At 39.8% G+C, this 18,387-nt stretch overlaps 1 protein-coding gene across 5 annotated transcripts in view; it reads left to right on the top strand.

The window, feature by feature from the left end:
• Cpq (carboxypeptidase Q) overlaps positions 1-18,387 on the top strand; it is a 357,049-nt gene that overhangs the window by 287,182 nt on the left and 51,480 nt on the right. For all 5 annotated transcript variants that reach the window (XM_041637438.1, XM_041637441.1, XM_041637437.1 and 2 more), the window contains one exon: positions 4,325-4,526. In XM_041637438.1, coding sequence (XP_041493372.1) covers positions 4,325-4,526 — 202 coding nt within the window. The remainder of the gene's footprint in view (positions 1-4,324; positions 4,527-18,387) is intronic.

Genomic DNA, 18,387 nt, shown 5'->3' with positions numbered 1-18,387 from the left:
TTTCAAAGCTTCCATATTTCTATATAGAAATGACTATGAAGCCAGTGGCATGAGGTACAGGAAATCAGAATATCACTGTGAGATCTTGAGTCGCATGGCTTTCATTAGTTATGTTGCTACATCAATAATGCAGCTATAGACTGGTGGAAGACACTGTTAACTAGAGTCCTCTTTTAGCCAATTTACCAAATACTCTAGTTATTTCATTGTTTTTCAAATATCAGAATGAATATAATTCTATTTCCTATGTAATTAAAATGTATCTTTTTGCTGATGTTCTTTCAGTATTTTTAGCCTGCTGGCTTATTATGGTTGCCATAGTGACATTTGTGAGCAATGATATGTCTTAATACATTTAAGAGCTATCAATGGACTTTGACTAGCACAAGAGGAGAATTCACTGAAACCCAAAATGCTTCAAATGACATTGTAAAAATGGGACAAGGATTGTCTCACAGTAGAATTCCTCCAGCACACACTCTGAGTGATAGATCCGGACTTCAGTGAGCTGTTCATTCTGCTCCAATCTCCAGCACGATGGAAGCTAAACTGCAATAGGTACCTGCAATTTAGTACTAATGTAACTTACCCGAGGCTTCCCATTTCCCCAGGCTTCAGCTAGTTTAGCTGTCAGGTGAAAGTAACGTATAGCACGCCACCTTGTCACCATTCTTTTCCTACCTCTCCCCTGGGTACCCGTGGCTGCACAAAATCAGATGCTGGAGCCTGTCAGAAATACAAAGTTTGAACTCCAGGATAGACCTGACCAGAAAGCAAAACCTGATTTTAACTTCATCCGGTAAGAGACGTTTCTCTACCTACCCTCCAGCCAGGACTGGGTTTGGATTAGAGCCCTGTAAGGAGCCGATGCCTGCCATGCTGGGGTTAGGGTCCCTGACACGGCTGCAGAAGGTGATTGCAGCCACCCAGCACACATGAGATGGTTTGCTTTCAAAATTTTCTTTGAGATTACCACCTGACCAAACAGCCTTGCCACCATCATCTGTGAAGCATTAGTGGTGCTGAGGCCAACTGCCCCATGTCAGTACAGACTCTGTCTTCTTTGAAGATTAAAGTGAGGACACTATGCTCCAAATTCAAATAATTACGAGGTTCCTTTCCTTTCATTTACTTGGGCATTTCACTGTCACTTTTAATAAAAAAAAAAAGATGTGTTGAGAAATGGGCATATTTTCTCATGATTTTCTGGCAAATTATTTTCTCTATGTTATGAGAAAGTTAAAAAGTTTTAAAACAAAGATGAAGCTAATTTTAGGGAGAAAGGGGGATGTTATGGAACATGGGTCCATATATTTTTTTTAAAAAAAAATAGTAATGCCGGAAATTTTATAAAAGGAAAGAATACACATATCACCCTTGTGTTTATATTATAAAGCAAGCAATTTAAAACACTCAATATGTATTTTCAGCAGTTTCCTTCTTTTTGATGTTGCATTACAACCAGAGAATGTTAATGGTTACCAAATTGCTTTCAGCCAAGTTGCTTAACCCTTAAGAAAAAGAATAAAGGGGAAAAAGAAGTGTTGCAGGATGTGATTGCAGCGTATGATGGCTGTGAATCCCCAGCCCTGAGCAGACGGTAACTGAGAACTTCAGTAACGGTGGTGGCGCACGCCTTTAATCCCAGCACTTGGGAGGCAGAGGCAAGCGGATCTCTGTGAGTTCGAGACCAGCCTGGTCTACAGAGCTAGTTCCAGGACAGGCTTCAAAACCACAGAGAAACCCTGTCTCAAAAAAAAAAAAAAAAGTCACAGGCACCATTCCTCTGCCTTGGGTTTTGTACAATGAATGGCAACGAGCAATCATTTCTACGGCTCCTAGTAGACAGCCACCGCTTTATTAAGAGAGAAGTGAGGTCACAGATGACATCCTAACTTATCCTTGAGCTTCCTCTGTGTGTTCTAGTCTTTTTTCTTTTAAAATCAGAGTTGGTCATCTCAGCAACCAAGCATTTTGTCTCAAGAAGTAGGCTTTTCCCTATGCTATGTAAACAAGCATGGAATATCTATCTGCGTGCACGGAGAAGGGGTGACATGGAGCATGGTTCTCCTCCCTGCCTCTAACATGATCAGCTTTTCCCACCTACACTGAGCTGCTCCTGCTGAGTAATCTGAAGCTTGTGACTCACATTCCTGAGCATCAGTGGTTCCTTTGTGAAGAGTGGTATCTCAACGCTTAGATGAATCCATAACTAGAGGGAAGTGATGTCATGTATGGTGGATGGTTTGTTTTCTTGCTTCTTTATAGGAAACATATGGCCATGTTTACATATGAGTAGAAAACAATAACACTCTGCTATCAAGTTAGCCGCAGCTAATGGAACCATACATGAGTGGGAATCAAACATCTCTATCCTCGCCAGGATTCTAGTTTGCTGATGTCTGTACACATCCTGTTTTATTTGGGTTGAAGGGACGTTTTATTATTTTAGGCTTTGATTCCTAATTGGAAGGAAATGGTGTAGCAAGACATTATTTTTGTTTTCACTTCACTCTGTGTTTAATTAAATTACTTTATTAGCAGAGATAATAAATTCTATCTGAGTAGACTTTGTATTATGATCGTGTAAAAATTAAAACCTATTCATTTGTTTGACTGTACTATTTGTATCTCTGATTTTTAAGACTTGTGACTGGAAAATTGTAAGAGGCCATTTGGAGATGGGACACAAAGCAACAGAAGGCAGAGCTGGGTTGTCCTCATACCACACATTTCCAACAAGCTTTGCAACTTGGGAACCTTCACATACAAGACTGCCCAATTCTATTTTCATTTATAGGATGTATTATAGTTTTGCTTTTCTTCTTCCTGCAGTGTTTAGGGTAGAGGTAGAACAGAGAAAAATAGTAAGGCTGCCAGATTACATGCCTACCTGCTACCCTTCAGTTAGATGAGCCTTAATATAGAGTATAAATGTAAATACGCTGCACATTACTAATTCAAACGATGGCACCATAAGGCAGTAGCTACAGCTGAGAGCAAAGATAGCTGCATTTATTATGAGTACTGTGGACCCTTCGCTGAAAATTAAATGAAGGCACAGCTATGAGTAGGATCCTGCTTTGTTAATTTCACTTTTTAAAAGTCAGATTGCTTATTTTAGAATTTTGTGGAGTGCGTTATGATCATATCCACCCCTCCCACAACTCATCTCAGATCCATGGCTCCTGACTTTGTGTCTTCAGTTTGTCCCCGGCTAGGCTAATGTGCGCTGCATCCTCCCACGGAAGCGTGGTCACCTTACCGGGGGCTGTACTCTTACAGAAAACTGATGGTTCCTCTTTCAGCAGCTAACAGTTGCCGACCACCCCAAAGCTAGGGGTAGAATTTTGTGCCTCCCTCCCTTACCTGTGCTGGGATTTGGTCTGACTTGGGCTTGCACAAGTCTTGTGTGCTTGTACGCACTGTCGCAACCGCTGTGAGTTCCTGTGTACTGCTGTTCTGCCATGTCCACAAGACACTGTTTCCTTGTAGTCGTCCACCGCCTCTGCTCTTACAGGTGTTCTACCCCTTCTTTGGCAATTACCCCTAAGTTTTGGGAGGCTGAGGTGTGGTATATTATTCAGTTTAGGACTGAGGATTCTGGAATCTTCTGTCTTCTGCTCCTGGCCTGCTGTTGCTCTCTGTGTTAATCACTATCTAGTGCAAATAGAAGCTTCTCTGATGAGGACCGAAAGAGTCATCAATCTATAGGTATAGCAATAAGTCGTTAGAAGTCAGTCTAATACTGTGCTATTTTAACAGTATAATAGTATAAGTTTCTTCCCTAGGAGCTATGACTTGTCTAGTCATAGGTTCTTGGCCTGATAATGGCGTGGAGCATGGTTTCATCTTCTGGAGAGGGACATAAATCCAATCATAAAGTGGCTGGTTATTCTCAGGACAGTGGGCCACTACTGCACCTGTGGGCATTCTTGTTAGAGCAACTATTATTTATCTCACAAGGTACATAGTTGGGTAAGATTGATGATTACTTTCCTTCTCCTGCAGAGAACATAACATATTCTAGTAAGAAGTGCCTTAAGCAAAGTGTTCAAAAACTATTGTTGCTATAAAAATAATTGTTCAATTTTATTGCATTCACTCTGTTACATTTTTTGTAACTTTCCAGTTAATTCTTAGGTGTGACAAATCCCAGGACGGGAAACTGTACATCTTAGAACCATTAGGAAATACACAGACTAGATATTGATCAGGGAAGAACAATATTGTTTTGACAAGAATCTGTGAGGAGGTGAATTATTTGATAGCATAGAAGCAATAGATGGGAATCAAACACTTATCTCTTTTATATTTTATTTAGGTCAATGTTTCCAACTACAGTCTGGTGATGGAGTCTGACTCAGGAACCTTCTTACCCATGGGGCTGGAGTTCACCGGCAGTGACAAGGCCAGGGCTATTATGAAGGAGGTCATGAGCCTGCTGCAGCCCCTCAACATCACCGACGTCTTTAGTGATGGAGAAGGAACAGATATTAACTTCTGGATCCAAGCTGGAGTGCCTGGTAAGACCAAAAGTGAAGATGATGTTGCTTTACACTGTCACCAACTTAAAATAAAATCTGTTTCAATGTCACAGTGGTTACTGGCAGATATGCATGGAAATCCTCTGTCTTTGGCACTAAGGTAGACTCAGAGTATTTTCACAATTGGGATAATGTTGCATTTACTTCCCCATCTGCAGTGAACGATTGCAGAATTCAGCCTATGAATCTGCTGTTTATTTTGATTTGTTCTTAAGGATAGATTTTGTGTTTTCACAACCAAACTTTGAGAACTAAAGTAGAAAGCAATCACTGCTTCCAGCTCCCTTCTGTCTTAGCCCCTACTAGGGAACCTTCACTTACTCTAATGAAGCTATACCCACACACTGTGGTATCTGAACTTTTACAATGAGAGATTCATTCTTTGAGGATGGAATGCTTCCTTATAACTGTGTTGGTCCTTGATCCTTCTGATAAGAAATGGCTCAGTAGAAAAAGGCAGCTGCCGTCAAGATGAGTTTGATTCCCAGGACCCAGGTGGTATAAGGAGAGAACCAGCTCTCATAGCTTATCCTCTGACTTTGACAGGAACACTGTGGCACATGCATCTCTCTCTCTCTCTCTCTCTCTCTCTCTCTCTCTCTCTCTCTCTCTCTGTCTCTCTCTGTCTCTCTGTCTCTCTCTGTCTCTCTGTCTCTCTGTCTCTCTGTCTCTCTCTCTCTCTCTCTCTCACACACACACACACACACACACACACACAATAAGCTGACTTACCCCAATTGGTAATTTGTGGTGTAAATCTTCTGTGCTAAGCCAAGGACAGGAATGAAATTATGAAATGCAAATACACCTGGGAGTTATAGGAACAGTGATAGGAACAGATTTCAAGAGCATAAATTTGTGCTGATCCACAAATCTGCCCAAGATCAGCCATGCAAAGAGTTATTGGTATTGTTTCTGAGCCAACATTGTGCCTCCAATACCATTACATCCGTACCCAGAAGGATATCCGTGGATCCACCTGCAAATTGTTCTGCATTTGTGTTATGTAAGTGGGGAACCTGGCCTGGGAGCTAGTTAGCATTACTGTTTCCAGAACTCTCGTGTGTTATACGTACAAAACCCGGCTCTCCAGGTCCACCTCTGCCACCATGCTTCCTGCTTACAAAACAGATCTCACCAACAGCTACAAGATTTACATTTTAAAGAAAACCTGTTCTTGAGGTATTGCGGGTTTTTAAGGCATATATTAGCTTTGTAAATTTACACTAATATCCATAACTAAAAATTCTAAGTCTTTATTATAAAGGAAAATTCAAATTCGGTACATTTGCCCTATGTGTGTTTTAACAAAAGCTTGAAATTCTTGGAAATCCATATTTCCATTTAGAATGGTGTACAATGCTTTGATATATCCAAAACATTATACATACGGTCTGTGGATATCAAAGATAGGGAGAAATGCTTATGCTTCAAGTGGTACAGGATCATTTGATCAAATTTTACATCCTCTCAGCAAGTCTTTAATTGAGAACCACCAAGTCAGCTGCTGTGAGGAAAAGACTAGTGGGTCAGAGTAAGTTAGACTGGATAAGGACCAGGAGTGGCCAAAGGGACAGAAGGAACCAACTCTACAGCAGAATTGAGGGGAAAATCCTTATACCGACTGTTCTACCACCTTGTTTTTCTGTCTGACCACAAGAGCCCTTCACTTACTCCTACACATGTCTAGTATCCACCTATGGATCTGCATGAAATGAACAGGGATATTGATTACCATCATATAAGGCAATGAGGTACCATCCCTCTTGGCCTCAGCAAAGGCAGGTTTAATTTTCCATCTAGTAGGATGAAATGAGAAATCTGTGCCTGTTTTGGTTGTAGAGTCAGTAAGCTACACTTGTGGCTCCCACCATTCATGAAGCCCCCAGTCAAGTTTCTTTTAAAATACTGCCTTTAATCTGAGAGCATCCTTTAGAAGTTGGCATGGTTACCCTAATTTTAAAGATGGGGAAATTGGCTCGGAGAGATTACATGACTTGAGAAGTAACTGAGATCAGGCCATTTTGATGTCAGGGCTGCTGGCCTTTTCCCCACAGCAGGCAGTAACACAGAGGCGTCTGGGCAGTGTCTAAAGTGTTTGTTTTATTCAGCTTTTGCTTATGCAAAGGATTTCAGTTTATTACTGCCTGGAATAATTCACCTCTGGGAGAAAGGAGTTTGTTATTGTAAATAACTGTGTATTTCTCCTCACATTCCTTGCTCTCCTCCTCTTGCCTCCAGGTCAGCAGGTTTTCTATAGGGTCGGTGTTTCATTTTGGAGGACTGCGAACGTTTCCCTACATTTTTTGCTGTTTTCTTACAATATTGTGAGCTGGAAGCAAAGGGTTGATATACCTATCCCTTGATACCATAGTTTTCTTTAAAACAAATATTGTTACCTCTGTGTGTGTGTGTTTGCATGTGTGTGTGTGTTTGCATGTGTGTGTGTGTTTGCGTGTGTGTGTGTGTTTGCATGTGTGTGTGTGTGTTTGCGTGTGTGTATGTTTGCATGTGTGGGCGTATATGTGTGCGTGTATACCAAGGCACACATCAGAAGACAACTTGCTGGGAATGGTTTTCTCAATCCACCTTGTGGGAACCAGAGACTGAACTCAGGCCATCAGACTTGGTAGCAGGTGCCTTTATTCATGGAATCATCTTGCCAGCCCTATGTTATCTTTCGTTGTTTCAAATTTGGGTTATTCCTGGACTGCCCACCCTGTAACACTTGGGATATTGAATCATTCTAGAACTTCTGAAAAAGACAACAAGCATAATTGACCTGAAGGAAAATTAAAGTATATGTTTTATGTGTGGTCTGTATTTTATATGCAGTGGCACCTCATACCCATCTGCCCTAAGAACAGGAGACAACAAACTATTTAAACAATGCTTTGCATTAATCCATATCAAAGCTCTATTTCTTCTTTTTCTCTCATTTCTTCTATTGATCAAATAAACACTAAGGATCCCTTATTGCATTAAATATCCATAATCTGTAGTTACTACTTGGTGGCTGGGCCTCAGTTTTTCTTGAATGTTTCATGTATGCTTAATAGATAAAAATTCTTATTGAAAGCATAGGTTGAATTCATGATTTTTACTAATCATTGAAGACAAGTAGTTCAGCTTATGAAAATGTCATCTTTGGAAGAGGAGGAAGTCCTGCTGAGCAAGATGAATCTGTAATGAATTACAATCCAACAGGACAATGAATTAGCAACAGAAATATAACACTTTGGGGAGAAAGAGATTTAATACAAAGTGTTTGGGGTGTACTTTTCTTCTAAAGCTCTTCCCTTGAGATCTCAGACCCGTACTATCCCCGCGCCTCCACCGACACCCCTGCTCTTCCCTGCCCTTCAGCACAGTCTGTGTTCACAAATCCTTCCTCAGCTCACAGCATTCTGTGGCTCTCTGGTTTTCTGTGGCACTTTGGTATTCACCCACAGCTTGGTGCCTTAGCCGCAAATGCAGCCTTGTTTGGTGTTATTAGGAGCTTGGGTGCATTCTGCCTCCTTTGGTCACGAATCATTTCTTCTTCAACTTTAAGGTCAAGTCTTTCTATTTTTTTTTAAACATCTTCAACAACTTTTAGTTTAATTTGGGAAAATATTTGAATTCTTGCCATTATGACATGAGAGAAGAAACTAAAATACTGAAAATAATTATTTTCTTGGAAAATCTTTGCTCTCTTATATTAAGATATGGAGAAAATAAAAGATGTTGAGAAAACAGTCCCCAAAAGTTTAAAATATTAGAAGAAAATAGATGCATTAGCCTGAAACAAGTAGACCGATTTCTCATACATGGAAAGAAACTGGGAGATGTTGTAAACATGCCTTCTAGTACACAGTGCAGATGTTGTAAACACACCTTCTATTACACTGTGCAGATGTTGTAAACACACCTTCTATTACACTGTGCAGATGTTGTAAACACGCCTTCTAGTACACTGTGCAGATGTTGTAAACACGCCTTCTAGTACACTGTGCAGATGTTATAAACACGCCTTCTAGTACACAGTACAGATGTTGTAAACACGCCTTCTAGTACACAGTGCAGATGTTGTAAACACGCCTTCTAGTACACAGTGCAGATGTTGTAAACACGCCTTCTAGTACACAGTGCAGATGTTGTAAACACGCCTTCTAGTACACAGTGCAGATGTTGTAAACACGCCTTCTAGTACACAGTGCAGATGTTGTAAACACACCTTCTATTACTGTGCAGATGTTATAAACACGCCTTCTAGTACACTGTGCAGATGTAAACACACCTTCTATTACACTGTGCAGATGTTTATAAACACACCTTCTAGTACACAGTGCAGATGTTTATAAACATGCCTTCCAGTACACAGTGCAGATGTTTATAAACATGGTTGCTAGTACACAGTGCAGATGTTGTAAACATGTCTTCTAGTACACAGTGCAGATGTTATAATCATGCCTTTTAGTACACAGTGAACATGTCTATAAACATGCCTTCTAGTACACAGTGAACATTTTTATAATCATGCCTTCTAGTACACAGTGAAGATGTTTATAAACATGCCTGCTAGTACACCAGAAATCTTCCTATACGGTGAGCAACTGTACACTGACTCTTTCAATGTCAGTACAAAAGTGATATTACAATAACCTCAGCCCTGAACTGCTCTCAGTATGAGATACACTTTAAATATTGAACGGTTCCTTGATGCTCTCCATGTGGGCTTTGGCTTAGGGTGATGTGATGAGACTCTTTTTGGTTGCTGTTGTTCTGATTTCTTGGTGTGAGACATATAACCTCAGTTGCTTAAATACATCCTTTTTGATTTCCTTTTCTGAAAAAAAAAACACACACTTGCACGCACATGTATGTGCACATACACACACACACATGTGCACCTGATGAAAAAAATTAGATGTCCTCTCAGTGTGGCCTATGAGAATGAGGTTCCTCTTGTTCCATCTCTCCCATTAAACTTCTGCTGCTACAGGATTTAAGACATAACTTTTTCTAATGAGTTTCCTTATTGTACAGTGTTCTGGAAAGAATTACAGGTCTTATGTATGTGTTCTACTTCACAGCCTCTAACTATATGGGTGAAAGATATGGTTTCCTTTCTGAAGTTTGCTCGTTTGTTCCTCGGCATCCTGACTGGTCATCTCCTGTGTGGCATAGGGGGTCAGAGACAAAGATACACTGTCTAGTAAGTGATCCTTGGTTAGCAGATCTGTAAAGTGTAGACAGTGACCTAAGAGTGTTTCTCCCCCTCTGAACCCTCCCTTACAGACTGACATCACAGCCCCAAACTCAACATAGTCCAGACCGTGCCAACACATAGTTCAAGCTCTGTTCACTATAAATTGTTCCTAGTTCCTAAAGCCTCTTCCTCAGCTACCCCTCTCACCATTGAGTTTGCTTCAACAGAACTCACTCATTCCCCGGCTACCTTCAACCAAGCTCAGCTGCTTTCTGAGCTCCCCTCCCCCTAAACAGCTGACTCCATTGTAAACTTTCTAACTTGAAAATCTACCTAAAAATCAAGATGTTTTTATCTGGAAAATAAAGCAGAAGAATCAAGTCAGAAGGGCAGTTACAAAGGAACCTAGAGTAAGTGCTTACAGGGAGCTTTTGCCTTTACTTGTTTTTTTTTTCCCCCCACCTTTGCAGCATTGGGATGAAACACAGGGACTTGCACAAGTCAAACCAAACGCTTTGAGCTCCTTCCCCAGCCCAATGAAGTGCTCAATTTAGTTTTCCAGCCACACCAAGCATCTTAGTCCTTCGCATGTTCCACCCCACCCTCCTCCTTGGCATGTTGTGGTCATTCAGAGCAGCATATTTTCCACATGGTACGGTCATGGAAGAGAGAATCTCTATAATTTATATCGCTGTTTTTCAGTGAGGAACTGAAATTACCTGGTGCGAGTGAGAAGGAAACATGGAACATGCAACAAACCTGCTGAGGAGTTTATTAGAGGGGCGTGTACAGGCCTGGGGAAGTCATTGTGCAGAGAGAGAGAGAGGAAGATGGCACGTCCAGCTTTTAAAAGCGGCCTAGCGCATGTGCACAGGGGGTTGACATGGCTACTTCATACACAGATGATGGGGCTCACGCATGCATGCAAGGGCTTAGCTGAGTCATACATGGATGATGTAATCCATGCCTCATGTGGGTCATGCGGGGCCCTTTAATATCCCCGGGAGCCATTAGGCACTTCTACCTGAGGGCTTGTCTGCACATCCATGGCCCCTAGACCCAGAAGTATCAGCCTTTTTTATGGTTGAAATCATTACATCCTTTTTTTTTATTATAAAAATTTGGGGAGTTTGGGGTGTTCAATGGGTGGGAACGGGGCATTGTAAGGCCTCTCACTGCTTCCTGGTGATTTTTTGGACATCAGAGAGTTGAGATGCTTGACCACATCCTGGGGTGACTGATTACTTTTGTGTTTTTCCTGGGCTCTGTGGAACTGGCTTGTTGGCAGCTTAGACCTCACAAGATGCTAGAAAGGCAGAAAATTATGTCTGGGAAAAAATTTAGACACCGGTGATTAAGGGAGGATAGTCCCAAGATAGAAAATAGAGGGGCTTTTGCGGAGGGGGCGGGTGGAAGAGGGAATTTCCCCAGGGTTCCCAAGACCAGGAATGATAAGGGAAGAATTAAATGATACTTATTCTGGGCAAGTCTGATCCATTTAAATAGGTCCAGTTGGCTCACCGGAGCTTATGATTTAAAAAATTAAAAATGGTAAAAAATAAAATTTAAAATATAAAATAGAAATAAAAATATTGTACAACAGTAGGGTTATAAGCATAAGTTTAGTTGGTGGCTACCTTTGACCTCTTTAGCTTGGGTGAGTCAGAACTGTTGCATTACCATTCATTGACTACTGTTCTGTATGTTGATTTGTTCAGCACCCACTTCAATACTTCGAGTTGCTCATCGAGTTCAGAATAAATGATCTTCTTATATTCTTCTCCTTTAGAGCAGATTTGCTCCAAGTCCATCAGAAACCTCCTTGTGCCCAGCCCCATGGTCCCCAAGCCTCCCAGCATGATTGCAGATTATGTGAAGAGGGGCTTTCTATGCTGCAGGGATGGTTCAGTTTGTCACATACTGACTTATGAAGCATCTTTCAGTGTTGCCTGGAATGGTTATTTAAAACTAAAATGCAAACACTCACTTTGAATTTAGTGTGCTTTGTATTTTCTCTTCTTAACTAGACTTGGGGAAGGGTTAAGAGAGTTCTTTGTTCTTTATGTGCCCACAGTGCACGATATTACCTGGAACACAAAAGTTTAATGATTAGATGTATTGATCTGAAAATGAACCAAACACAAGAAAAGTTATATAACATTAAAAGGTGGGCATTTTGTTCAAGGTGCCAATAAGAAACACATGTGACCCATGTCCTTGGATAGAACACAGGGAAATGCTGCAAGGGGAGGCTGGACCTTGATGGTGGGAGCTACAGAGCATTAGAGTAGACAGAAGTGAAAAAGGGCATTCCTGGTGAGGAGATACTAGAAGCCAGGCAGGCATCCCTGCAGGGAGCAGTCAGGAGAAAGGCTTCTCTGGGCAGTTCATCCAGGAAGTTGTAGGCAGTGAGAGCAATTGAATGTGTCCTGGCAGATGAACAAAGGCCATGTTTCAGGTCAAAAACTCTTACAGATGATGCCAAAAGGACAGAAGTCTTCAGCAGGAGACCGCTTGGTGAAAAGTGTTATGAATCCAGGGAGTTCATGCTAGGGGTGCCCAGATCACACTCAATAGAAGGGACAGTGTGAGAACTATGTAGTGAAATGGGAGCTTGAGGGAGAATAATGGGTTAGAAACACTTGCTTTTAGTGTTATAGGATTGTTCTAGTTTGTGCATCAGAATGACCCATGAACACTACGCTGTCTGTTTCTTTAGCTGTCATCTTCCATGCCTTCAAATAACATAGCCTGGGAAGGCTTTGCTTCCTTAGATGCCCTTCTAATGGTCTCAAGATTGACTCTTATGGGATGTCCTTCCTATACATTCAACTCTCAATTTGTTGTACATTATATTTGACATAACAGTGGCCATGACATTCACAACAGTGAACTTATGTACCAGTAAACTCACTATAAGGTAACAATATTGTAAGTCACAAGTGCATAATTCGCTAACCTCCTTATCAAACATCATGTCCCTATAACATACAACCCTACTGCATGGGTCACTTTCCCTATGACCATGTGGTTAAACGGAACTGTGATTTCCTAATGCTTGGATTCAGCATCTCAAGATGGTATATAGTGGTCATTGCTGAGGAAAATATCAAACTTCAAAGTATAGTTTCTTTGAAATGCATATCACTTTCTTACCATGGAAAAGTTGAAAATTCATTAAGTTTATCTCTCATAAGCTTAAGACCTATGTAATCACTGCATTCAAATAGATAGATGTACTATGTATGAATTACGGAGAATACAAAAGTAAGAAATGGCCTTTTCTCTCTAGGGTTTGAAAACTGAAGACCAACTGAATTGTGGTTTACATAATCAGAAAAATAAGAAAAATGTCTTCATCATGAAACACTAAATAAAGCTACATTTAAGTTTATAAAAAAACGTATAAAATTATCTGAAAGCCAATGGATTCAGTTTCTCGCCTTATATTACAGTGAGGAATGTAAATTTGGTTTGATTTTTTTATTGTATCCATGATTGTAAATAATGATATTCTTTATAAGAAAAATGCCATTGCAGGGCTGGAGATATAGCTAAGTGCTAGAGGCTAGTTTGCTTGATAGTGCATAACCCTGAGTTCAGTCTACACCACTGTCAATATGTTACCATGGAAAACATCGCACAAATATGGAAGCAGAAAAACAGCACAATATATCCCATGTATCTATAACTCATCTTGGAGACAGTTTTACTTAGGGATGTCCTTAGTTCATTCCATCCACAACTAAACCTCTACACCAGCTTGTTTTTAAACAAATCTGTAACATAGCATCACTCCATTGCAAATAATTTATATCTCTCAGAAATAAAGACTCATATATAGAACAATAGCAGCTATACCATTTTCCATCTAAAATATTTTAGAACGATTTCTTGCTATCATATTCAGTTATATAGCTAGTTTCCAGACTTTTCTAGTTAAATTCACTTCAGTTGAAATTAAAAGAATAAAAACTATATTCTGGCTTGAATCAAGATTTCAAAAGGTCTAAACAGTAAAACTGACTGATATGCCTGTGAGATCTTATAATTCTTAGATTTTTTACCTTTATCTGATCTTTTTTTTTTCACTTATTCATTTCAGAAGCCCAGAGATTTTTTCCTGATTCCAATGCCATGACATTATTCACTGCTCTTCTATTCTTATTTCTTGCAAAATGGTCATTGAATCACGTGCCTTGTTCTAATTTGAGTCTAATTCTAGATGGTGAGAGAGATGCATGAGGTGCTTCTGCTTTCTCACATTAAAAGGAACATCTGATACCCTCTCTCTCCCTCTTCCCAGTATCTCTATACAGATATATGATACTCTTAGATAGATAGATAGATAGATAGATAGATAGATAGATGATAGATAGATGGATAGATGGATAGATAGATAGATAGATGATATTGATAGATGGATAGATAGATAGATAGATAGATAGATAGATAGATAATAGATGATAGATGATATTGATAGATGATAGATAGATAGATAGATAGATAGATAATAGATAGATAGATGATATAGATAGATAGATAGATAGATAGATAGATAGATAGATAGATAGATAGATGATAGATAAAATATAGATCCTCATTTACATTTTCTCTCAAAAATACATATACCCCATATACATTTTATTAGAGCATAATCTAAATATTGTATTTTAGTTCTATCATTCCTTGTTAATTATTTGACATACTTCTATAAAAATGGCCTTTTCCTTTGGTAACCCTGAGATACTGTTTATAAGAAAGAACGGATTCGTCATTCATTCTTTCCTTTATTTACATATTTTAATACCCATCAGTTTATTCCCTAGTGTCTTCCAATGATGATAAACTTACTCATTTTGTATCATTAATAACTGGTGAGTTTCAAGACATTTGCTATGTTTCATTCTGTTGTGACAGTAAAACTAACAGAATGTCACTTTACTGACACCTGGAACTGTCCCATATTTGAACAGTAGAAGCCTCTTTGCCTCCTGAGAGCTTTGAGCATGAGCCTCACAATTACTAGGAACATTCCAGCTCCGTAATTTTACAGTTATCCCAGGCTATCATGTGCATTTCTTGAACCAGATCTGGTATCAACCATTTCTTCAATAAGTCCCACTACTTTTACAAGGTCGTGTTATTTCGAGTCCAGACCGAGCTTTGTGTGTATTGTTGCTACCAAGAATGGCTGTTGTCTCTAAGTCTTTTAAGACTTGTCTCTAAGCCAGACAATGAATCTTTTTTTTCTCAAAAGAGAAAATCTATTAGTAATACATCTTTCAATTTAAGTTCAAGACTACAAGGCCATACTTAATCTTGCTGCTTTTACATCTGGATTTCCTTTGTCTCTTTCCCAAAATCATCATGTTCAATCAAACACCATAGTCACTGCTTTGTCCCAAATTCACACATGAGATCTCAGAAAAATAATAACAAAGACAGCAGCATATGGAAAACTGTTAACAGAGGTTTCTGTCCCACCTGGTCCTGCAGCTGTTCAGTCCTAACAAAGCACACAGAGGTCTACATTACTTATAAACTGATTGGCCTAGTAGCTCAGGCTTCTTATTAACTCTTACAACTTATATTAGCCCATAATTCTTGTCTGTGTTAGCCATGTGGCTTGGTATCTTTTCGGCGAGGCAGTCACACCTTGCTTTTTCTGTGTCTGGGTGACAGTTGCAGACTGAGCTTTCCTCTTCCCAGAAATCTCCTGTTCTCATTGCCCTACCTCTACTTCCTGCCTTGCTACTGGCTAATCAGCATTTTATTAAACAAGTACAAAAAAACAAATCTTTACAGGGTAAAACCATTGTCCCACAGCAGAAAACAATTTGGGTCCCTTTGTTCTTTGGTATAGTTCGTCCAGCGGTGTAAAAACATCCTGTTAACTTGCGGTGTCTATATATTTTGAATACTGGTTTTGGTTTTGTATCTGGAATTGCTGATTTCTTGAGTTGAGATGGTTTGTTTATTTATTTATTTATGGCATTGGGAAGAGATTACATATATGAGTCAATATGAAGTTTACAATGACTTTGGATCTAGAGTCAGATGGATCTTCACAATACTATTTCCTTGCTCCAACCATTTCATGGTGTCATTTATTTAAAAGAGAGACAGACAGACAGACAGACAGACACAGGGAGAGAGGGAAAGAGTCAGATATTATGCTCGATGTTTTACATATGTCATTTCATAGAATTTCACGAGATCATTCTGAAATATAGAGTATTATTCTTTTTTTTTTTTTTTTGATTTTTTGAGACAGGGTTTCTCCGTAGCTTTTTGGTTCCTGTCCTGGAACTAGCTCTTGTAGACCAGGCTGGCCTCGAACTCACAGAGATCTGCCCTGCCTCTGCCTCCCGAGTGCTGGGATTAAAGGCATGCGCCACCACCGCCCGACTAAAGTATTATTCTTTAACCAATTTTCAGATGAAGTCACTGGGGCTCAGAGAGTTTCCTTTGTGCAAATCTAAAAAGGTAGTAAGCAGAGAAGTCAGATTTAACATGTAAGATCAATTTACTCTAATACTACACATAAAATTTAATTTCTATCCTTAAAGATTTAATGCAGGACTTAGACCAGAAGGGAAAAGCACACTACAGGCATTCACACATGTGTTTGTGCACACTTGGAGTTATGGAGAGAGGCCAAACTACACTTGGTTTAGAAAATTGCCAGGGGATTCTGAAATGCCGTAAGAATGGGGATGAGTAGCTCCTCTGTAGATGAATGCAATGGTCAACTTTTCATCCACTGTTGAAATTCCTCTCCTGCTCCCGTCTCCTCTTAGCACCATAGGTGTAAAATTAGAGGGTTTTTGTGGCAACACTGTCCATCTGTGTTGTGCATGCTTCTCAAGAGCAAAGCAGAGTGGAAAAACAACCACGAAGGGCCCAAAGACATGCCTAAACACCTAAACTAGGCAACCACTTCCCTACCCCTCACAGTGCACAGGCAACAGGGTCGCGTTGGAGGAACAAAGCTCATCCCTTTCTGACAGACGGCTTCAGACATCTTACTTCACCTCTTGGAGCTGCGATTCCCTAGTCTGAAAAATGAGGTCAATAGTGTTTCACAGAGCTCTTGTGAGAATGGGATGCATTTTACAAGTGACGATGTATTTGCAAGTCAGTTTCACTCTATGCAGCTGATATTCAGGAAGAAGCTTGGGAGTGTTGGGGTGTTTTGTATTTTTAAAAATTTGATGAAGCCTTCCTCTGAACATGTTCTCATATGCTTAGAACCAGTAGAGAGTGTGACCAGGCAGTTTGACTGTTCTGTGAACCATCTCAAAACATGTATTTGCCTTGTTCGTATTTGCTGGTCTTCAGAACACTTACTTTGTCGCTATAAAACAGAGTGCTGGGGAAGCTGGCATCCCCTCTGAGCCACCTCTGGTCTTCAGTTCAGTGGCCTGATTTAAGCCAGAAGCCTGACTCACTTCGCCATAATGCAACACTTCACAAAAGAAAGCAATTAAGAAGAAACTTAAATCAAGGATTCCTATTACTTGCTCTGAAATTAGCTCCCAATCAGTCCGAAAGAATTGATTAGAAGCTAAGGGAGTTGGGGTAAGGGCGTATGCATGAAGGTGTAAAAGCCAACAACACTGAATGAGACTCAGCTGACTCTTCCAACCGGCATCTAATTCTACATCATACAACACGCACTGACGTGTGTTCCTTATGGACAAGGAGCCTGTAAAATACCTAAGTATCTTTTCTACGATCTAGAAATGGGGTGATTACTTCTCTATACCTCTTTGAGCATTCAAGTTTATTACCAACTCTCCGATGATTATTTCCAGAATAAACATTATTTTGCATGGGAAATAAAAACATGATGACTAAAGAAGCCAGTCTATTCAAATATTCAGAGCAAGAGATGAAGTAGCACAAAACTGCCCATATCAAGCAATAAACACCAGCTTTAGATTTGAGATGATTTTCTCAATAAACAGCAGCTTTATATCTGAGATGGTCTAAATACGAGTTCTTTGGCACCACTAAAATTTACAGAGCAGGTTGATTACACTATCTATGAATGAAAGAATATTTTCTTATTTTTTAAAATATCTTTTCTTGCAACAAATTCTTTTTCAATTTCTGTTAATATAACCACACAAGTGTATGTGATTTATACAGTTTATGTATCCCATGGCAACATAATCTCGCTTCTCTCTTTCATTTCCTTCCTACCCAGGCTCTCCAGACCTTTGATTTTTCTTGAGAGAATCACAAAAAGACTTCCTTAGTCTTCAAATTTATGAAAAATGTAACTAGTTTAGCACGACTAAGCAAACTGCCTTCACATCCAAGCCTCCCACCAACCATCAGGAAGCTTATGTGTTAACAGGAAGTTGTGGTTCCCGTCCTTTGGCCAGACACATCTGGTGAAAATCGCAGAGGCGTGTACATTTGTGTCATGGCATGTGTCTCTTTGCTCTTTGGTTCACAGGCCCTTCGGGTGATTTGCAGACTGTGTGTTTTTAAGTGTCCTGGAAGTCAAGAGTATAATTTTGCCTAAGAATATGTTTATATGCCCCTGTAAAACACCTAAAGTCATTCTTTTTGATTTTGTGTGTGTGTGTGTGTGTGTGTGTGTGTGTGTTTAACCAAAGAGAAACTTCACAGGTA

The sequence above is a fragment of the Microtus oregoni genome, unplaced genomic scaffold (assembly GCF_018167655.1).
Source record: "Microtus oregoni isolate MIOR12 unplaced genomic scaffold, Mior012 000053F_ref0000044, whole genome shotgun sequence".
Classification (NCBI taxonomy): Eukaryota; Metazoa; Chordata; class Mammalia; order Rodentia; family Cricetidae; genus Microtus; species Microtus oregoni.
Note: the sequence above shows the minus strand (reverse complement) of the source record. Positions and strands in the feature narration are given on the sequence as shown.